This window comes from Macaca thibetana, chromosome 1, assembly GCF_024542745.1.
Source record: "Macaca thibetana thibetana isolate TM-01 chromosome 1, ASM2454274v1, whole genome shotgun sequence".
Lineage (NCBI taxonomy): Eukaryota > Metazoa > Chordata > Mammalia > Primates > Cercopithecidae > Macaca > Macaca thibetana.
Genome location: NC_065578.1, coordinates 184,460,551 through 184,484,082, shown reverse-complemented (window position 1 = coordinate 184,484,082; position 23,532 = coordinate 184,460,551). Strand labels below are relative to the sequence as shown.

At 36.2% G+C, this 23,532-nt stretch overlaps 1 protein-coding gene across 6 annotated transcripts in view; it reads left to right on the top strand.

The window, feature by feature from the left end:
- RALGPS2 (Ral GEF with PH domain and SH3 binding motif 2) overlaps positions 1 to 23,532 on the top strand; it is a 242,347-nt gene that overhangs the window by 146,381 nt on the left and 72,434 nt on the right. For all 6 annotated transcript variants that reach the window (XM_050783529.1, XM_050783520.1, XM_050783536.1 and 3 more), the window contains 2 exons: positions 2,724 to 2,816; positions 14,114 to 14,240. In XM_050783529.1, coding sequence (XP_050639486.1) covers positions 2,724 to 2,816; positions 14,114 to 14,240 — 220 coding nt within the window. The remainder of the gene's footprint in view (positions 1 to 2,723; positions 2,817 to 14,113; positions 14,241 to 23,532) is intronic.

Genomic DNA, 23,532 nt, shown 5'->3' with positions numbered 1-23,532 from the left:
CTGCTACTAGTAGCAGAAGCTACTATTCAGCATGAGGTTTTTATCGTTTTTTGTTTGTTTGTTTTGTTTTTTTTTGAGACAGGGTCTTCCTGGGTCGCCCAGGCTGGAGTACAGTGGCACAATCACGGTTCATCGCAACCTCTGACTCCTGGGCTTAAGCAGTCCTCCCATCTCAGCCTCCTGAGTAGCTGGGACTACAGGCACATGCCACCACGTGCCTGGTTAATTTCCGTGGTTTTTTTTTTTTTTTTTTTTTTTTTTTTTTTTTTTGTAGAGACAAGGTTTTGCCATGTTGCCCAGGCTGGTCTTGAACTCCTGGGCTCAAGCAGTCCACCTTCCTCAGCCTCCGGAAGTGCTGGGATTACAAGTGTGAGTCACCACGCCCAGCCTCTGTTTATTCTTACTATGAAGTAGTTATTTGGGCTATAAACTTCCATAATACCCCTCCCCTCTTCACTTAGCACTAAGGTTCACAACAGGCATTGTTGCCTGGCAGTCTCTTGATGGTGGGTGAGGATTATTTCTCTCCTGCCCTTACACTCAGGCTATGACTCCTTCAGTGTCTCTGCTTTAGGCAATGAGAGTCTCTTATTGGAACCCCCACCACAGGTTAGGCAGGCCCTGGGCAATGTGTCCCCTGAAGCTTGGAAAGCTAACCAGATTTTCGTATGTCCTCCAAGGGATTGCCAGCTTTGGTGTTCAGCTTACATCTCTGGATTCTCCTTCTCTTAGTTTTAGGGTCCTAAGTATTCTTAATTTTATTGCTAGCTTTACAATGAATTTTCATAAGATGTATTTCATATCTTACCCAGAGTTCTAATTATTTTCATTGGAAGAGTAGGTCAAGGTGTCTAATTTGCCAGACTTCTGGTATGTAGCCTTTACTAAATTTTGAATCCATTCCCCCTCTTCAACTCCGCTGACACTGACGTGTCAGATCCTTCTCATCATCTCTCACTGTAGTCTCTGAACTGATTCCCTTTCTGTATATGCCACCTTCTGCTCCCTGATCTTTCAAAAATGTAGTACACATCCATAATATCTTACCCAAAGCATTTGGGGCCAGATATATTTAGGAATACACTTTTTTTTCCAGATTTTAGGAAGGTGGTGTATGTAGTTCATATACCATCTGTGGCATTTTCATTGCAATCACCTCCACCTCCTGCTTATGTAATACCTTGAAATCAAACACATTTAATATTTTTGGAGCAAAACATGTAATTATTCACCTTAAGTGAGATCAGTAAAGTCTGTCATTAGCCTCACATCAGGTTAGATTTTCCCGCCTAGTGAACTTGAGACCACACTTACCAAATAAACAAAACTTTGACTTTTCAGGTTTGAGATCTCAGAATTGCAGATAAAGGGTTGTGAACTGATGCCTGGCATTCAGTTATATCATTCTCAAATTTTAAAATTCTCCAGATCCTCCACTGGAGTTCTTACTGCTCATGAAAGTAAGTCTAGCCTCTAAAGAGGCTTCACATGTAAAAATGGCCCTTTCTGTTCTCTTCTTCTGATACTCTGATACTTCTGATACTCAGCTTCCAGACATCTTCATGGCTTTGTGCTTTTTGTATATTGTAGTCCCTCTTTCTCATAGCCCCTCACTCTCAAGTGTCATTTCTGGAAATCAGAATCTCTCAAAGTTAGAGGCTGATTATTCTGTAGAACCCTACATATACTTTTATTTATAGAACGCTGTATATACTTTTGTTCTAGAAATATGCAAATTGGATTTGTATTTGTTTTCATGTCTGTCTCACTAGACTGAAGCTTCTTGATAGGTCTTTTTCATTTTTGTATATGCTGTGTAATATGGTGCCTAGTATAATAAATGATTAAAATACATCCGTTGAATGGTTTCCCAGTTAGATTGTATAACCTTGTGTGAAGATTTATATTATGTTTTGTGTTATTAATTTATTTTGTTTTTATTTGTTTTCTTCGGGCTTTCAATTAAATGCTCTATCCGCAGCATTTTCTAGACCTGGGACTTACCTGGTAGTAGGATTAGGACAGTTGTAAAATGACTAATTTTTAGACAGGACTTGCGGGATGTAAGCGTCAGGTAGTATTTAAAAATCTGGGAAATCAACAATAAATGTGCAGATCTCATGGGAAAGTACTGGGAACTAGTGTTAGGTAGGAGTTTTCTGCATGCAGACTGTAAAATCAGTGTCTCAGCATGAATGAGGGAAAAAGGATCTGGGAATTTGGGTAGGAGGAAGCAGAAAATTGAGGAGGACTGTACTGTGAAAGGCAGGTTTCACCCTTGCCGTGGAATAATGGGAGTACTGGATGGGAAACCAAATCAGAATCCCGGATGCTGACCCTTTCTTGAAACTTGAAACATAAAGCAGAGGCTTAGTAATAGTTCAGTATAAGGGAGACTGTTTACTAGAAACCAGCTTTCGTGATCATACCATGTAAACTTGATAATGAGACATAACCTTGGTTTTCTTAATATATTACTCAGCTAGAGCTAGATTTATTCCCAGAGCTTGGGGACAGTGCCACAGTAGAACATGTAAGTTCTGTTGTGCACCAAAGCAACTTAGTGTAAACATAGTGGGTACTCTAAAGACAGATCTTAGTAATGAAGGTAGTATATGCTTAACACTACCAGTTGCCAAGATTGTACTTGTTAGTCTAAATTTTTCTTGTATTCATGTTGTTTCTTTTTCATCCCTCTCCCCCATTTTTTTTTTAATCTTCAGAAACTGTATGAGCTGAATAACCTTCATGCACTTATGGCAGTGGTTTCTGGCTTACAGAGTGCCCCAATTTTCAGGTTGACTAAAACATGGGCGGTGAGTAATATTCTTTAGTTAATGAAAGGTTAGATTTCCTGTGGAAAGGAAAGATGTATTCATTTCCTTTGTAATTCTTATTAAGGTTAATATAATGATAATCGATAAGGATTTTTAAATTGCTTTGTACTCTATTCTTTGATACCTACATTTTTTTTCCTTAAGCAGTGCACTGGGTGTAAGGTAATTTTGGGGTGCAGTTTGGTGCTTGGTTTTTGCTCCTTAGAGAATCATTTTTGTTGGAACACTTTCACTATCTTTGACAACATAGTGTTTAATATTCAGCTGATGGGAAGGTATAAATACAAAAAAATTGCATTTAATCATAAAGATTATGCTTTTGGAAAGTTTGAGGAATATCTAAATCATAGGTTTCAAAAAAAATTTACTGATTTCAATTTCCATTATTAATCTTAAGTTTTTTCCTTAGGAATAATGGAAAACTTGATGATTAACATGGAATGATTTGCTGTTGCTGCACATGCTGATACTGTTATGTTAATCATATTTGGTTCTATTACTTACACAAGATCAGAGTATGAATTTTGACCTCTGCAAATTTGTGTATTTTCATATTTGAGTAACATGATACTGTACTCAATCTTTTCAGGTATTTTTCATTTAGATTTTATATAAATAAAATTTTATATTCAATTAAATTTATTTATATTCAGTACTATTCTTAAATGTTAAAGAGCGATGATTTTGTTTAGAATCTATTACATTTTGTACAAAGGATCAATGTGTTTTTAAGGTCCTGTGCTAAAATCATGATTGACTTTTTAAAATATATTTTTATTACTAAAATATAACTGTTTTTAATTAACAAAGGGCTGCTTTTGCTTTTTATAGTATCTGAAGAGACAGATGTTTCTCATGAAAACCAGTGTAGATTTCTATATTGGAAAAACATTAGTATGGAAAAGCTTGTGATCCTTTTTATATTTCTTTTTTCTTTTTTATAGAAACACCTGAGTGTGAAGAGTTTTCTTTAAAAATTCTTTTTAGTAATTATGGCCTTATTGTCTTTTCTTAAAATTTGAATTTCGTGGAGGAATGGAAATGATTATAAATATACAGTTATGAATTATATCTTTAAAGTTTTAGGGAAAAGAATTATACTCTGTGGAAAAAAAATTCTATTTTTATTTTTTGTACCCAGGCTGGAGTGTAGCATGATCATAGCTTACTGCAGCCTCCAACTCCTGGGCTCGGAGGATCCTCCAGCCTCAGCCTCCCAAGTAACTGGACTACAGGCACATGCCACCGTGCCAAACTAATTTTTTAAAAAGTTTTTATAGTGATGGGGTCTCACTGTGTTGTCCAGGCTGTTTTCGAACACCTGCCCTCAAGCGGTCCTCCCGCCTTAGCCAGAGTGCTGGGATTACAGGCATGAACCATTACACCCAGTCCTATACTTCTATTTATGATTTGGTTTGGTAATGAGGTACATTTTTCTGAAGTTAATTTTTATTTTCCTTGAAGATATTTTCATTGCTTCCCTTATGTATTTGCATGGAAAATAATACTTGTTATTTGGTAACAGCTTCATTATTTATCTGAATAAAACTTTTGATGGTTTTTATTTTAAAATATTTCATATTGTGCTATGCACTCTGTAATTGCTTGACATACAGTAGTGAATGATCTAGACAATGTTCGATTCTCATACAGCTAACATTCTGCTGGGGAAAAGTAAATTGCAAATAAATAAATGACTTAAATAGCGATAAATGCTCTGAAGAAAAATAGAAAGGAAGGCAGGACAGTACTGTTATGTAACATGGTAAGAGAATCTTTGATAAATGACAGTTCAGTAGAGACCTGGAGGAATTGAGGAAACCATTTATTTGGATATCTGGGAGAAGAGAGTTCCAAGTAGAGGTAATAACAAGTAAAAAGGCCCAGATACATTCAAATGGCAGAGTGGTCAGTGTTGACAGTAGAATAAGCTAGGAAGGTACCCGGTGGTAGGAGATTATTTCAAAGAGGTAGCATGAATCAGATAATGGAGGTGCTGTTTACTCATATTCGGAGAGGTATAGAGAAGGACCATTGTGGGCTGGAGTTCTATTTTACACATACTGTGTTTGAGTTGGCTAGTAAACATGCATGTGAACTGTAAGGTCAGAGTTAGATGTACAAGTTTAAGGGAGTGGTTGGGGCTAGAGAGAGATTGTTATAATGATCAGTGTAAACTATTTGAAGCTAGATGGTAATCATCTAAAGAGGGAGCATAGATGAAAAGCCCTGGGAGCCTCCAGGATTCCCAAGTAGAGATTGGAAAAATGAGGAGGAATCAACAAAGGAAATTACGGGTAGGACACATTTTTCAGTCAAGTAAAGAAAATGTTTCAGTAAAGATTGATCACCTTTGTCAAATGCTACTAATAATTCAAATAAGGCACAAAGTTTTTAATGACCTGATAATTGGAAAGGATTGGCGACCTCAGGAAGAGTGATTTCAGTAGAGAAGTGGGGTGAAAAACTGACTGGAGTTGAGAGAATGGTGGTGAAGAAGTGGGACAGCAAGTATAGAGAATGCTCTTGAGGAATTTTACTGTAGAGGGCTGCAGTGTGGTTTGTAGAGAAATATGGTATCTGGAAGGGAATGTGAGACCAAAGATTTGTGGTATTTTGTTTTGTTTTTGGAAATGGCATCAATGGCAATATGTTTTATGTTGGTGGCAATAATCTAGTAGAATGAAAAAAATGACAAGAGAATGAGGGATTACACCAGTGATACGCTTGATTAGATGAAAGAGAATTAGATATAGTACTCTAGTGTATCAGTAAGAGGTTATCCATTTTAGGCCGGGTGCGGTGGGTCACCCCTGTAATCCCAGCACTTTGGGAGGCCGAGTCGGGAAGATCACGAGGTCAGGAGATGGAGACCATCCTGCCTAACATGGTGAAACCGCGTCTCTACCAAAAATACAAAAAAATTAGCCCTGCGTGGTGGCGGGCCCCTGAAGTCCCAGCTACTCGGGAGGCTGAGGCGGGAGAATGGCATGAACCTGGGAGGTGGAGTTTGCAGTGAGCCGAGATCGCGTGACTGCACTCCAGCCTGGGTGACAGAGCTCTGTCTCAAAAATAAAAAGAATTTATCCATTTTAACAGCAGGGAAGGGAACACATTTAGTTACAGATGCAAGTAAGTTGGTAGATTTTGTGATGGGGTTCTTAGAAGTTCTACTGATTGTTTTGTTTCCTCAGACATAAAAAAGCAAGGTCTTTAGTTGAGAGTGTTATGGGAGAGGTGTTGGAGGTTTGAAGAAAGAGGAGAGGATATAAAAGTCATCTGTAGAGTGTGAGAGTCCATTAACTAAGAAAACCTAATAGGTTTGATAGATCTTATGTATCTTTAAAGTAAAACCAGTCAGCAGAGTTATGTATTCTCCAGCCAGGTTCAGATATTCAGCATAAGCTTTCAATAGTGCCAAGAGTTGTGTTTAACCAGAGTTGGGATTTTTTGAGGCTTTTATACCAGAGGGGTTAAGGGTAGCACAAGAGGTGAAAGACAGAAGATATGAGTTGTTTTATTGACAGACAAAGAAACTAAACCAAGTAAAAGGAGGGAGATAATGAACAGTGAAAAGGTAGGCTGGTCACTGGTTTGAAAGCCACAGTGGAGTCAAATAATCACTGGATTCAGAATGAGAAAGGGAGTGAAAGCTAAGGGTGGTAGAAGATAAGATCGTTGGAGCAGAAGTCCAGAAACTAAGAAACCAGAATATTGGGAGTAATATCTCCATGAAATGGCAATCACCAAGATTTATGATAAGAATAATTTCGGTTCATGGATTTTTCTTTCTCCAACTACCAAAATCTTTAAGATACAGGGGAAAGATGACTTATAGATCTATAAATGACAGTAACATTAAGTGTTGTAATCTAGGGTTCTCTTGTTTAATATGATAGCCATTAGCTACATGTGGCTATTAAACTTAAATCACTAAAATTAAATAAAATTAAAAATTTATTTCCTTGATCATACTGGCCACATTGCAAGTGCTCAGTAGTCACATGTGGCTAGTGGCTATCATGTTGGACCACACAGGCATAGATTTTCACCGTCGCACAAAATTCTATTGGACAGCACTGACCCTAGTGCCTTCACCTTAAGAGAAGCTGGAGGATTTTAGGGAGCAGGGTGAGATAATGAGCTGGAAGAAATTGTGAAGAGTAAGGAGCAAAGATTACACCTAACCTACCTCCAGGCATATGTTACAAGGTTTATAAGAAAAGGAAGGGAATGCTTACAGAAAATGTTAAGGATGGGGATTTTGCAGAGGATGGACGATGAATTCAAGAGGATACAGTTGGAAAGGTTTGGGATGATTTTGTTTTGTTTTAACCGGTAAAGAGAATGTACCAAAAAGACAACAACATTCTATATAGGGAAAATATTAGGAGCATTTTCTTTAACATCAAGGAAAAGGATGCTCAATTTCACTGTTGTATTCAACATACAATTGTTATTGTATATGTTTTAATGTTCGTAACATCCTTATTCACAGTAGTCAAAAGGTAGAAGCAACCCAAATGTCTATCAGTGGATGAATGAATAGACAAAATGTAGTATATACATACAATGGAATATTCATCTCTCTTAAAAAGCAATGAAATTCTGATACATGCTGCACCATGAATAAACCTTCAGACATTATGCTAAGTGAAATAAGCCAGATACAAAAGAACAAATACTGTATAATTCCTGTAATTCTACTTAGATGAGGTACCTAGAGTAATCAAATTCATACAGACAGAATCTAGATTGGTGGTTGCCAGGGATGGGGAGAAATGGGATTTGGGAGTTATTATTTAATGAATATGGAGTTTCATTTTGAGAAGATGAAAAAGTTTTGAATATGGATGTTGGTGATATCCTTGAAATGGCCACCTGAAAATGGTTAATTGTATGTTATGTATATATTTTACCACAGTTTTTTAAAAATAGTTTACTTAAAGTGGTTGAATATGTGAACAATACAAAATCGGTTATATTTGAAACAACAAATATTATTTAAAAGGACATCATTTACAATATCAACAAAAGAAACAAAATATCAAACAATAAGTGGAATAAAATATGTAAGACCTATATGCAGAAAGTTATAAAACTTTACAGGAAGTCATTAAAAAAGAACTAAATAGAGGGAGCAATAGCCCGTGTTCGTGGATAGAACTATTGGAGTTCTAACCAGTTTTTGGAACTGTAAAATAAACTGAATGTTACTAAATAAGTGAATTTAGTAACATTCCAAGATATAAAATCAACATACAAAAATCAGTTGCATTCCTTTACATTAATAACGAACTATCTGAAAAATTAAGTTTAACCAAGGAGGTGAAAAATCTATACACAGAAAACTATAAAACATTAATGAAAGAAATTGAATAAGATACAAATAAATGGAAGGGTATCCTGTGTTTGTGCATTGGAAGAATTCATATTGTTAAAATGTCCATACAGCCCAAATAAATCTACAGATTCAGTACAGTCAGTATCAAAATTTCCATGACATTTATCACAGAAATAGAAAAAACAGTTCTAAAATTCACGTGTAATCACAAAAATCTCAGAATAGCCAAAGCAATCTTGAGCAACAGCAAAACTAGAGACATCATACTCTCTGATTTTAAAAATACACTGTAAAGCTGTAGTAATCACAATATTATGGTTAGCAAAAAATAGACTTGTAGACCAATGGAGCAAAATAAAGAGCCCAAAAATAATACACACATTTGCAGTCAATTGATCTTCAACAAAGATAACAAGAACACACAATGGGGAAATGATAGTTTCTTCAATAAATTGTGTCAGAAAAACTGGATGTCCACATGCAAAAGAATGAAACTGGACCCTTACCTCATACCATCTGCAAAAATGAACTCAAAACATATTTAGTACTTAAACATGAGGCCTAAAACTGTAAAACTACTGGAAGAAAACACAGGGGAAAAGCTTCTTGACATTGGATCTGGACAACAATTTTTTGGCTATGACCCCAAAAGTACAGGTAATGAAAGCAAAAATGTACAAATGGGATTGCATCAAACTAAAAAGCTTTTGTACAGCAAAGAAGACAGTTTATGGAATGGGAGAAGATATTTGCAAACAATACATCTGATAAGGGATTAATATACAAAATACAGTCATATATGGCTTAACGCTGAGGATACTTTCTGAGAAATGTGTTGTTTGATGCCCTTTTTGTTGTTCAAACATCATAGAGTGTAATCACACAAACCCAGATGGCATAGCCTACAATACACCTAGGCTATATGGTACAGCCTATTGCTTCTAGACTACAAGCCTGTACACCGTGTTACTGTGCTGAGTAGGTAGTTATAACACGGTGGTATTTGTATATTTAAACATGGAAAAGGCAGAGTAAAAAGTACAGTATTATAATCTTATGGGACCACTGTTGTGTATGCAGTTTGTTCTTGACTGACAAGTCTTTATGCAGCACATGACTGTATAAGGAGCTCAGACAATGTGATAACAAAAAAAAACCCAATCAAAAAATGGGCAAAGGATCTGAATAGACATTTCTCAAAAGAAGACATACACATGTCCCACAGGTATATGAAAAGGTGCTCAACATCACTAATCATCAGGGCAATGCAAATCAAAACCACATAATACATGATCTCACACCTGTTAGAATAGCTATTATCAAAAAGTCAAAAGATAACTTACAAGTATTGGTAAAGATGTGGAGAAAAGGGAACTCTTGTACAGTGTTGGTGGGAATGTAAATTGGTACAGTCATGGAAAACAGTATGGAGATTCCCCAAAAAATAATAATAGAACAATTACATGATCCAGCAATCCCATTTCTGAGTATGTATCCAGAGAAATTGAAATTGATATGTCAAAGAGATATCTGCACTCCTATGTTCATTGCAGTATTATTCACAATAGCCAAAATATGGAACCAACCTAAATGTCTGTTAGCAGATGAATGGATAAAGAAAATGTGGTTTATATACACAATGGAATACTATTCAGCCTTACATTTACAGCAGCATGGATGAATTTGGAGATCATTATCCTCAGTGAAATAAGCTAGATACAGAAAGACAAATGCTACTGTACAGTTTCACTTATCTGTGAAATCTTAACTGAACTCATAGAAGCAAAAAGTAGAAGAATGGTTGCTGAGGTGCAGGGGAAATGTTGGGTCAGTAGGTACAAAGCTTTGGTTATCTAGAACAGGGGTAACCAAACCCCGGGCTGCTGACCAGTACTGGTCCGTGGTCTGTTAGGAACCAGGCCACAGCAGAAGGTGGGCAGCAGGCAAGTGAGCATTACTGCATGAGGTCTGTCTCCTGTCAGATCATCGGCAGCATTAGATTCTCATAGGTGCGTGAACCCTATTTGTGAACTGCGCATGTGAAGGATCTAGGTTGTGTGCTCCTACTGAGAATCTAATGCCTGATGATCTGAGGTGGAACAGTTTCATCCCAAAACCTTTCCCCATTCATGTTCATGGAAAGATTGTCTTCCACAAAACTAGTCGCTGGTGCCAAATAGGTTAGGAACCCACTAATGGAGAGAGAATAAGTTCTGGAGATCTAATGTACAGCATGAGGACTGTAGTTGACTGTAGTTAATAAGACTATATTGTATGCTTGAATTTTTCTAAGAGAGTGGATCTTTTTTTATTTTATTATTTACTTATTTTTTTTTTTAATTTTTATTTTTTTGAGATGGAGTCTCGCTCTATCACCCAGGCTGTAGTGAGGTGGCGCAATCTTGGCTCACTACATTCTCCACCTCCCGGCTCAAGCGATTCTCCTGCCTCAGCCTCCTGAGTAGCTGGGATTACAGGCGCCCACCATCTTGCCCAGCTAATTTTTATATTTTTAGTAGAGGCAGTGTTTTGCCTTGTTGGCCAGGCTGGTCTCAAACTCCTGACCTCAAGTGATCTGCCTGCCTTGGCCTCCTGTAGTGCTAGGATTACAAGCTTGAGCCACCATGTCTCAAGAGAGTGAGACATGAGAGAGTGAATCTTAAATGTTCTTACCATACAAATACATAAGAACTAACTAACTTTGTGAGATGATGGATATGTGAATTAGCATGATAGCTTGATAATAATTTCATTTTATATATATATGTATTAAAACATGTACACCTCAAGTATATGCAATTTAAATTTGTCAATTATACCTCAGTACTGCTGGTGGAAGATTGATTGTAAAGTGTATATGGAAATTCAAAGGTTCAGGAATAGCTGAAGAAGACAATGGGAGTTGGGGACATAAGGATTTGCCCTAACAGATGTCAGGATATACTATATTCTTTGGACAGTGTATGATTCTTGCAGTTTTAGACGTATCTACCAATGAAACAGAATGAAGAACCCAGAAATACCTCCTTGTTTTTACAGAATTCTGATATGTGTATGACAGAGATGGCATTGTAAGTTGAAGAAATGAGGGACTGTTTAATAATTGGAGCTGCAAAATTGGTCACCAGTTTGGGGAAAAAAAATGAAATCAGGCCCCTTACACCATTTACAAAAATCCTTATGACTCAAGGGCTTAAATGTGAAATGAAAAACTTCAGTTTTTTAGAAGGAAAAATATATGTGAATATCTCTCTGGTTTGGCTGAATAGATTTCTGGCTTGGGATAAGTAAGGATTTTTTAGATAAGATACAGAAAGCTCCAACAATGAAAGAAAAGATAATAAATTTTGTCATGTTAAAGTAAGAATTTCTGTTCATCAAAAGATATCTTAAAATTGTAAAGAGGATGCAGTGGGGGGGAGATACATACAACAGTTGTCCAACTGAATGTGTCCAACACAAGAATTTGTATCCAGAATATATAAAGAACTCTAACAAAGAAAAAAGAAAAAAAAGTAGAAAAATTAACATCATAAAAGTATTTTGGAGAGGAGAGGATACACATAGAAGCAGTGAAAATGAATGAACTATGGCTTCCCACAACTTCATGGATGAAGCTTTAATATCACAATGTTAATGAACAAAGTAATTGCCAAAGACTAAAAATGAAATAAAAGTTAAAAGGGAATAAAATTTGCCAAAAATGAAATAAAATTTGAGGGGAATGATAAACAGAACATTCAGAGTAGTGGTTACTGGTTACCTCTTAAAGGCAGTCAAGGCAATTGGATGGAAGGTGAGTCATGTGTATTCGTTATAAAGTTTAAATCCGTTTAACAAAGCCATACCAGGCTTTAATGATAATTGAGTGTCACAAACAAAAGATTATAATTAATCTGCACCCCAGGTCTAAGATGAAGTATTCATTTATGCAGATACACACATTCATACATATTGTGTGAAGATACAAATCAAGGTGATGAGGAATAATCTGGGAGTTTGTGTTTCCTGGGGTGACTGATATGAGCAGGCATTCATCTAGGTTTTCCCCCAAAACAGATTGTGGTGGTAAGGTGGTGTCAGATATCTGGTCAGGAACATCTAGAATTCTGTGTGTCTCCTATTTCGTTAATACCAATGAAAGTGTGAAGAGCCTTGCCCGCATTTGTCATGCTCTTGGTGCCAAGGACATGTGGAGTTAGAATACTGTGAAGTGTTTTGTCCCCCCCTGCCCTCAGCATTTTTTGGAGGGGAAGATATAGAAAGTGACTTTATAAAGATAACATTATAAATATCAAAAGAAAATTTGAAAAGAAGAAAGAAAATCAAGACTTCTCAGTTAATAGAGTTTCTGAGCTATCACTCAGGAAATACCTATATTAACATCTAATGAGTTCTTTACATACATATTCTTCCTCTAGTCTTCTGGAAACAAGTCTCTCCTACTACAGCTCGGATTGAATTCTATTTATCTGATTATTGATTTATTATGAAAATTACAAAATCACGTTATTTTTTATGTGTTAGACCATATAGTTTGTTACAACAGTTCTGTGTTTCAGCTGTGGCAAGATTAGTTACGAGTTCCAAGTAATTTGTTTCTCCTGATATTGTGCCAAAGTTGTTGAATGATTGACTTGGGAAAAAAAAAAAGGCAGGTTTATCATTATCCCTGTGTCACATAGCTATATTTTACATATCCAAATACTTCCTTAAGTGGGAAAGAGATAGTTAGATTTACAGGCCACAAGCAAACATTTGCACCTAATCTTGAGGCTGCTAATCAAGTATGTTAAAAGTGAAGTAAGAGAAAATTGAAACATTTTTCTAATACAGATTATCTGAAGATAATCTGCATCTTTGAGCCTCTGAACAATAGATCCCAACTGTACTACTTATAATTCTAGAAAGAGTAGTGGATTAGGTGTCAGAATACTCTTATCTCCAAAACCAGACTATAAGACCCTGAAAAACAAGGACATACATCTTTGTGAGTGAGTGAGTAAGAGAGAGTATTGTATTCCACTACTTGCTAACCTTGTGATCTCAGTCTCCTCATTTCTAAATTAATACTCATACTTTTTTGTTAATCTCATAGGAAAAGTAGATGAGACTTATATAGGTGGAAATGTTTTGCAGGCTGTAAAACAACACCAATATTTTAATATGAAATAAAGTGAAATCTTATTTAGTAATGAAATGGAAACTTCATATGTTTAAATAAAAAAAATAATTTTTTCAGTCTTTGGAATGATTTGAAAAACTATTTCCTGAACCTTTTAGTGAACACCATTGTGAGTGACTGACTGCTTTTTTTTTTTAACTCCCCTTGATTATTTACATTGATCTCATAGGGCACTTACTACAAATCTACTTCTCAAGTGTCTTATAACAGTATCTTTTAGTTATGCTGTATGTTATATAGCACTGATCAAAGAGAAGAAAATGTCAGAAATCAAAAAATGTAAGGAATTACAGGATTTTAAAGTTATTAGGACTAGCCATGACTAGATTTATCAAGAAAAAGGGTTAATCACAAAATTTGGTGTTTATTTCTTAATGATTATGCAAGAATGATCTTTATCTTTGAGGTGGCAAGGGACAGTTCATTAAAATACTTGGACATTTGAGCTAAATATGAATGCATAATTTTCCAAAATTAGGAAGGTGATTAATAAAAATTGATTACTTTAAAATAGTAAACATGAAAATGTTACAATTTTTTACTTAATTTTATGAACATACGAATAATGAATTTGGATTAATAGACGAATCTGATTTTGTTTTATTTATATACTACAAAGATATAATTAAAGAAGATATAACTTTGAAATTAAAATCCATATTCACAGTAAATGCAACTTCAGTTCAGGTCTTTGCTACAACAAAATGAGATTTGTAAATAACTTAGGTTTTTCTGTTTGTTTTTTAGTTATTAAGTCGAAAAGACAAAACTACCTTTGAAAAATTAGAATATGTAATGAGTAAAGAAGATAACTACAAAAGACTCAGAGACTATATAAGTAGCTTAAAGATGACACCTTGCATTCCCTATTTAGGTGAGTTATGTCACTGTGTGTTTTTTGTTTCTAGTTGTTCCTCTTCCTTAATCAGTAATTTATGTGAAATTCAAGGTATTTTTTAAATGTTTGTATCCTTTGGTAAGCTGAAAAAAATTGACTAAAGATAGTTGTTACCCTGTTACCTGGAATGTATTTTCATATTAGTCTTTTGCCCTAAAGGTTTTTCATAGTCTATTATGTTTTCTTAGAGTAGGACCATATAGTAAAACAATATTTTTTAACTGTTTTAGTAATGCTTTTAAAGAATATAATAGTTTGTAATGATGTTTAATACATTAAGGAAATTGATCAAAGTCCTTATATATAGTGAGGAGATATTTTAGTGTGAATTCTGAAGTAGGCTCAATGCATATTGGTATTGTTTACCAGAATGAAATGAGTTGATTCACTGTCGCAATTTAGCTTCGTGCTGAGACAGTTCTGTATTTCGCATCTCATCTAATTAAGAATTTATCTCTTTATTATATATCTGACAGCTTATAAGTTCAAGAAGTATTTAACCAATAACATTGTAAGATTATTTTTAATGAAATAGGAATAATGCTTTGTTAGGTGTTTGAATGAAAAGAAGACCCAAATAAATTGTTCTTTTAAATAGATACGTAAATCAGGCATAAGGAAAATATATGATACATCATACCTAGTATATATTAAAATGAAATGATTTGATCCTATGTAGAGAGTAATCAAATGATGAAGATTTGGTGTTTTCTGGTCCTCCCCCAGATTTTGTGTTTTATGAAATTACACTGAATTTCAAGATAGCTATTTCTGAGAGTGATTACAGTGTCACCTTGAAGTCTTTACAGTCTCAGTGACTAGAAGACAAAGAAGAGACAAAGGCAGTTGATACATGCCCATTTAGCTACTATAGAACGTCAACCTTACTTTCCCAGAGAAGAGTTTAACTCTTTAGAATATTGTGGGACACCCTAGGATTGCAGAGAATGGGGACCTATTGTGTACCTTGTGTTGAAGGCAGAATACCCCTAAGCACAGTAGAGTTAATGGCCACTGCATCCCAGAATATTTTATCCTATTTCTTTGGTAAACAACTTAGGACCATAGTAAGCATGACTCTTATCAGAGAGGCTCTAAGCTGGCTATTAGGAGAAAGACATTCTGTATGCGCTTTACATTTTTGTGTTGTTGCTATCATTCTTTGTTTTGTTTTGTTTGTTTTTTGAGACAGTTTCGCTCTGTTTCCCAGGCTGGAGCACAGAGGTGCGATCTCTGTTCACTGCAGCCTCTGCCTTCCACGTTCAAGTGATTCTTCTGCTTCAGCCTCCCAAGTACCTGGGATTACAGGCGTGCACCACCACGCCCAGCTAATTTTTGTATTTCTAATAGAGATGGGGTTTTGCCATGTTGGCCAGGCTGGTCTTGAACTCCTGGCCTCAAGTGATTCGCCCGTCTCAGCCTCCCAAAGTGCTGGGATTATAGGCATGAGCCACCACAGCTAGTGTGGTGCTCTGTGTTTTACCATAGCCTTGGCTGTGCCCATGCTTGCAAATATAATTCAAGGAGAGAAGGAATAGGGAATATTTTCAAAAATAATGCCTTCACAATTCAGAAGAATGTATACTTTTTATAGTGTGAAGAATATTTAGACTGAGAATTGGCAATCCTCAATTCCACAGTGACTCTACAGTCCTAATTTTTCAAGTCATTGAATTTTCTTCTTTGAGCCTTGTTCTCTACCTAGAAATAGCATGCATAGGCCGGTCGCGGTGGCTCACGCCTGTGATCCCAGCACTTTGGGAGGCCGAGGCAGGTGGATCACCAGGTCAGGAGATCGAAACCATGGTGAAACCCCGTCTCTACTAAAAATACAAAAAAAATTAGCCAGACGTGGTGGCAGGCACCTGTAGTCCCAGCTACTTGGGAGGCTGAAGCAGGAGAATGGCGTGAACCCAGGAGGCGGAGCTTGTGGTGAGCCGAGATCGTGCCACTGCACTCCAGCCTGGGCGACAGAGCGAGACTCTGTCTCAGAAAACAAACAAAAAAAAGAAATAGCATGCATAGGACTAGAATCATGTTCTTCTTAAGGCTGGATGAGAGCATTGTGGTATCTTCTTTCTTTTTTTTTTTTTTTTTTTGCGACCCAGTCTCACTCTTGTTGTCCAGGCTGGATTGCAAGTGGCACGGTCTCAGCTTACTGCCACCTCCACCTCCTGGGTTCAAGTGATTCTGCTGCCTCAGCCTCCCATGTAACTGGGATTACAGGCGTGCACCACCACACCCAGCTAATTTTTGTATTTTTAGTAGAGAGGGGGTTTTGCTATGTTGGCCAGGCTAGTCTTGAATCCCTGACCTCAAGTGATCCGCCCACCTCAGCCTCCCAAAGTGCCAGGATTATAGGCATGAGTGATCACACCCAGCTGTAGTGATGTCTTCTAATTAACTTATTTTAATATCGAGAAAACCAAGATCCAGAAAGATGGAAGACCTGGCTCATAGTCCTAAGACCTAGTTACTTACAGGTCTGCATTCTGAAGTCTTAACCTAGAGAGCTCCAATTATACCTGCTGAACTCTCATTTTAAAATTTACCAATTTTATGATTGCTTTCCTTTTCTCATTGAAATATGTTTTTCTCGAACTAAATTTCATAATTCATATCTTCTGGAAAAGAATTAAGATTATTTTCCTTTCAAAATGAGAAAATAAAATAATAGGAATCCTTATGCTGTCATTTCTAGTTGGGGAACTTCTTGTACTCTTGGACCTTCTTGACATTTTTCCACAGTGGAGACATCAGTACAGGATTGAAGCTGTGTGCATCTGTATATGTGCTTAGGTACACTCAGGCACTCTCATGCACACACACACAGAAAGTTGGGGAAGAAAGCACTAGCCAAGTTGGAGTTCAGTGGAATCAGGAAAGGTTTTCTATTGGAGAATATACCTCTTCTTTCTCAGCCCTGGTACCTGAAACAAAAAGTAATCATACCTGTGGGTTAAAGCAAATGAGGAAAATGTTGAGGTACAGATGTTAATCTGGAGAAAATATTACAAGCATTGTTTTTCCTGTATCTTCCATTTTTCCTGTCATCTCCAATGACTCCTTTTTTCAGTTCCCTTTCATTTTATATGTTCTCATGATGCAGGATCTTATGTTTCACTCTTGCCATGTAGTTCTGCTTCACTTTATAATTAAGCTAATTTAAAAGTATCCTATTCTTCTTGTCTCCTTTTTCTCCATCTTTACTTTCTAGAAATTTTCCTGTCACCAGTGACTTCCTGGTTGAAACATTTAATAGGTATTTCTCAAGCCCCATCTTAATTGTGTGAGACTTGGTGTCGGTTATTTCTCCTTGAAATTCTCCCCAAGTAGCACCAGTCTTTCTTGGCTTCCCTTCTGCGTTTCTGGCTTTTGTTTTATTGGCTGCTCTTACTCTAGCTTCATCTCTTAAATGTATTCTTGAGAGGTGTCAGTCCACTTTTCTTTCTTTTTGTTTTTGTTTTGTTTTTCGGAGACTCTGTCATCCAGGCTGGAGTGCAGTGGCACAGTCAGCTCACTGCAGCTTCAAACTCCTGGGCTCAAGCAATCCTCCCACCTCAGCCTCTGGAGTCGCTGAGACTACAGGTGTGTACCACCAAGCACGGCTAATTTAAAAAAATTTTTTGTCGACATGGGGTCTCGCCATGTTGCCCAGGCTGATCTCAAACTCCTGGCCTCAAGCAGTCTTCCCACTTCAGCCTCCCAAAGTGCTGGAATTACAGGTGTGAGCCACTGGGCTCAGCCAGTCCACTTCTTTTCTTACTCTATACAATCGGAGTGATCTCATCAGGTGTTTTATATATATTCCCTGATCTTCCAAATCTAGACTAAATCTGTCTAACTTTGTATATCATTGTATATTTTATATCTATCTTTGTATCTTAGCTATCTACTTAATCCCTGGGGCCTTCTAACATTTTTAGATACTAAGTGAGAAAAATCTACAGGTATCTTCCATTCAACATGTGCAGAAGGGAATTCATCATCTCTCCTCCTTCCCCCAAACTTGATCCCCATCTTATTTCCTATAGCTTACTCTACCAGTGACAAGTGAGTGTAGTATTATTAACACTGCGGTACCACACTACAGCCTGGTGTCTTAATGCATTTCTCCTTCCTCCTCCTCTGCTTCTCATATTCACTAGTAAAATGCATGTGTCTGAGGGTTATCCAAGAATTAGAAATCAAAAGGGAAAAAAAACGGAAGGAAATTAAGACATTAAAAGAGAACATACACTATAGAATTTGCATAATTTTAGATATTGGTATTCTTCATATAGTTCATCCCTATCTGGGTATGTGCAGAAGCATCTTGATTGTGAGATTATTGGGGACTCCTTGGCATAAATATTTGGTAGACATGGGAATGGAAAATGAAACATTTATCAGATGAGTTTTTATGATTCAGTTCGTTTCCGGTATGAAAATCATCCTTTTAATGTAATGACCGCTTTGCCTTATAGCAAACCTTGAGATTAAATGTATTTAATCTATTAAAATATACATAGTTTTCCTAAGAAAATGTGACACAAATCTGTTTTACAACTTTTTTACTGCTTGATTTACATCATCTACATACGGGTTTTTTTATTGCTTATCTTCAGTACTGAAGTATACTGAAGAATGAAGATTTAACAGTAGTTTATATCTTGTTAATATTTACTTTTTTATATTGTTTTCTAATTTAAAATTAATTTGCTTGTGATTTTTAAATTTAATTTGTCTTGATTTCAGAATCCTTTTCTATTTGTGTGAAGCTAGGCTTAGTACAGTTGACAAAAACTTCAGCATTTATAAATGCTGTGCATTTGATAGGTTAGAAGTTGCCCTAAAGACAATTAAAAGATAATACTCATTATGCATATTGGTAGCTTCATTTAACTATTCCTCTTCAAGTATACAGAGTTTGCATAATGCTATGCTTTATTCATTATGTCTGCAGAGGTTCTTATGGAAAGAATATATCAATGAAAGAATGAAAGTGCATAGAAAAAAGGTAACAGCTAATGATTTCTTAACATGAGGGATATGGTCCAAACTAATAGTTTTTTCTCCCCTAAAAATGAGAACCAAAAGCTACCAATTTTTGTGAAGCTTATAAAAGGGGGTAGAGGCCTATATGCTGACAGAACTCTTATTTTGATACCACCAAATTTATCTGTAGTTCAATGTGGATTAAATTATAAGAAGTAGAAATGTTTTCTTGGCTCTCAACACATCATCCCTTAAAAAATTGTCTCTTCTGTTGGTTTGCATTCAAGGGAAAAATTAGTCAGCTTGGACAATATCGTGAAAAATTCTTAGAATAAGGATATAATTTGTCTAGAGAGGAATAGTTGGCAAATCTCAAGGAAAAAATTGCTTTATAGGAGAATTATTGCTTTTAAATCTGAAAGTCATTAACAACCCTTATTTGTTCTTGTCGTTGGAGAACAGTCTTAAGGGGCTTGTTGAAGAATTTGGCATGGGGAGTTTTATTTTGCTGATGAGAGAAAACTAGAAGATTGTGAAAAAAATAATTTAGTTGTATGAAACATGATAAATATTCTTTAATGTGCCTTTTCTAAGCCACATTTCTACTTTATGTACTACAAAGATGTAGTAGCTCGACCAAGAAAGCATATTTTGGCTAGTTGCGGTGGTTTATGCCTGTAATCCCAGCACTTTGGGAGGCTGAGGCGGGTGGATCACCTGAGGTCAGGAGTTCAAGACCAGCCTGGCCAACATGGCAAAACCATGTCTCTACTAAAAAATGCAAAAAATTAGCTGGGTGTGGTGGCACATGCCTGTACTCCCAGCTATTCAGGAGGCTGAAGCAGGAGAATTGCTTGAACCCGGGAGGTGGAGGCTGCATTGAGCCGAGATTGCACCGTGGCACTCCAGCTTGGGTGACAGAGCAAGACTCCATCTCAAAAAAAAAAAAAAAACCATATTTTTTGAACCATGGAAATCAGTAAATTGTTGCAGTACTCTATACTGTTTCCTATTAAGTAGAAGCAGAATGTAACAGAAAAGTTTTTGTAAAATCTCTAGCCCTCTGTAGAATATACTCTTTTGATGGATCTAGATATGACTCGGTTTTCCTATTGGAGAGAGATTTCTCCTTCCCCTTCCCCATTTAATTTTTAATTTAATATGTCAGGTTTTCATAATAGGACTTTTTTGTTAGAAGAGAAATGCTGTTCTTATAACCCTCTGTAATATAGTGTTCCTAGCCCACTGCTCTCTGCAAAGCACCCTATTTATGATATTTTCATTAATCTGTCTCCTCCTCAACAGAATGTAAGCCCCTATTTGTCTTGGTTTAAGGGTTTATCCTTATAGCATCTAGAACAAAAGTAGTCATATAATAAATGTTTCTTGGTTCAACTAATTATCCCTTTCTGGCTCTTCCCATTGTTTCAGTAATTTTGATTTAATTTCTGTTTAAACAATAAATGTATTTGTGTGGCGTATTTGCATGGATCAACTCAACTCCTTACCCACCCGATTTTTTTTGTTGTTGTTATTTTGTTTTGTTTTTGGTGCCTCAGCTGGCACCTAGTATTTACTTAGCACTGTGCTTGTTGCTAAATATATAACAGGAGATTACAATGGGCTTTGTCCCTGCCTTTATAGAACTTAATACCTCTGTAATAACAAAGGTCCAGGATATCATTACCTCATGAATGATCTCTCCTCTTTTCTGTATCCTGGTAGAGATGCATATCATTGCCTTGTGCCTTACATTCTTAGTAGTGTCCTCATCATAGTTAATGACATTTTTAAAGCGTATCTAACATGATAAGAATCTTACCGATTTGGTTTTCAGTCGTTTTTGCATAGATTGAATTGTTAAATATTCAGTAGAATATAGTTATTTAGTTTTAGAAATTTCTAACTCATGTAAAAATATTTTCAAAAATAAGAGTTTTTTATTCATATTTCTATTCAGATAATTTCAACAAAGTCCAAGTCTTTTTGCTCATCAGTAGGAATTAAAAGGAGATTTTTCCTCTCCTTTGATATAATTTTTCTTCAATATGTGAGGCTTTGACACTGATCTCAAAAATGCCTAATGATCAAAAAATGTCATTGGCTTTTAATTTTTTAAGTTTTATTCCATTTTTCTTTCTTTAATTTGATTTGTCAGTAACATACATTATAGATTACCCTATTCTTTTAATTATATGTTGTTATATATTGTATGCTGAAACAGCAGTAAAGCATCTTCACTGAATTTCTTTTGGATTTGAGAATAAGCTCTGACCACATGGCAGCTAGCCCCTTTTCTGTAGCCAGAATTACATCCCCATTTTCCATTACCTCATTTATATATTTTTTTTTACCCTCACTCTTTTATATATTTAAAATTCTTCTAAGTTCTTTGTTGATATGTTTTCTGAAGTTTACTTTAGACCAAAGACTTCTGAAATAAAAGAGCTGGGGGTTGGGTTGTGTTAATTTCATCCCCATGTTCATAGTGTTTTCTTTAAGTGCCTTGTCTTTCTAAAAAAATAAGAATAGCAGCTATACAGATCTGCATGCTAATTGTAAGTGGAATCAGATTCCCCTAACAACAGTTTTGCCAGTGGTGTTTCCAACTCTGAATATTTCACAGTTTTGTAATTTTTTTAAGCAAGCTTTGGCAGGAAAATAATAATTTCAGTAACATTTATTTAACACTTAGGCCTATATAGCTGACACTGTACTTTATATAGATTATCTAATACGTAACAGCAGTTTTATAAAGTAAATGATATTATTTGTATTTTACGGGTGAAAAAACTGAGACAAAGGAGATTAAATTGACTTGCTATAAAGATATGCATTTCATTCACAGCTCAAAGAAAGCATGATGGATTACATTAAAATTTGGGGTATCTGTGTTTAGGTTAAAATTTTGAGTTCATCAGTCTTTCCTATAATTATGTATAGAATTATAATTTGATACCAGTTAACTCCACTGATAAAACTAAAAAGTGACTGGGCATGGTGACTCATGCCTCTAATCCCAGCACTTTGGAAGGCCAAGGCAGGCGGATCACCTGAGGTCAGGAGTTCGAGACTAGCCTGGCCAACATGGTGAAATGCCATCTCTACTGAAAATACAAAAATTAGCTGGGTGTGGTGGCAAACACCTGTAATCCCAGCTACTGGGGAGGCTGAGGCAGGAGAATAGCTTGAACCCGGGAGGTGGAGGTTGCAGTGAGCCAAGATCGTGCCATTGCACTTCAGCCTGTGCAACAAGAGCAAAACTCTTGTTGAAAAAAAAAACTGAAAAGTGAGCTAGTTTAAGATAAGATGGCCTTTTTTTCAGGGCAAGGTCATAGCATTGTAAGTGGAATCATTCTTTTCTTACTTGGTTATCTTTCACAGACACTAGAATAAAAAGACTAAAAACTTGTTAGGGTATAATCTTTAACTTACTACAAAGATTAAGTTAAATACATGTAAACCATATTATTTTAGGACAGATTTATAAGTTATTTGAAATGTTTTTATGATTGCAGAAGGTTTATTCTTCTTATATTACCAGCAGGAGCCCTAAAAAATACAATGCTAAGAGAATAGCACTCTCCTATCATGACTCAGAGTTAAATAAACAACAGAATGAAAATTGATCTTTATACTACCAGGCATGAAGCCCAGAGATAGTGTATTTGTAGGTGTCTACCAAATTTCAAGTTGCTATCTAATTTTGGCATTTTCCAAAATCTCAAATTTTTAAAATCTGCTTCAGAGAGGTCAAGTGTTCTAGGCAATCATGGCCTCCCATTTAGTCCAGAATAGAGTCTAAATCTATTGTAGGATAAAATTCATTAACTTATTAACTAACAGTAACAATATAAAAAACCTTTCTTGACTAGACACAGTGGCTCACACCTGTAATCCCAGTGCTTAGGGAGGCCAAGGTGGGAGAATCACTTGAGGCCAGGAGTTTGAGACCAGCCTGGGCAACATAGTGAGACCCCATCTCTACAAAGAAAATACAAAAATTAGCTGGGCATGGTGGCATGCTCCTGTAGTCCCAGCTACTCAGGAGGCTAAGGTGGAAGGATTGCTTGAGCCCAGGAGTTCGAGGTTACAGTGAGCTAAGATCGTGCCACTGCACTCCAACCTGGGTGACATAGTGGGACCCTGTCTTAAAAAAAAAAAAAGACAGAAAATTTTTAAAAAGAATCCTTCTATAAACCAGCTCTAAGGGAAGGTTGTTCAATCTTGCCAAAGATAAGGCAAACCCATCTTTATTCCTAGATGACCTGCAAAGTAGGTAGCTCTTGGA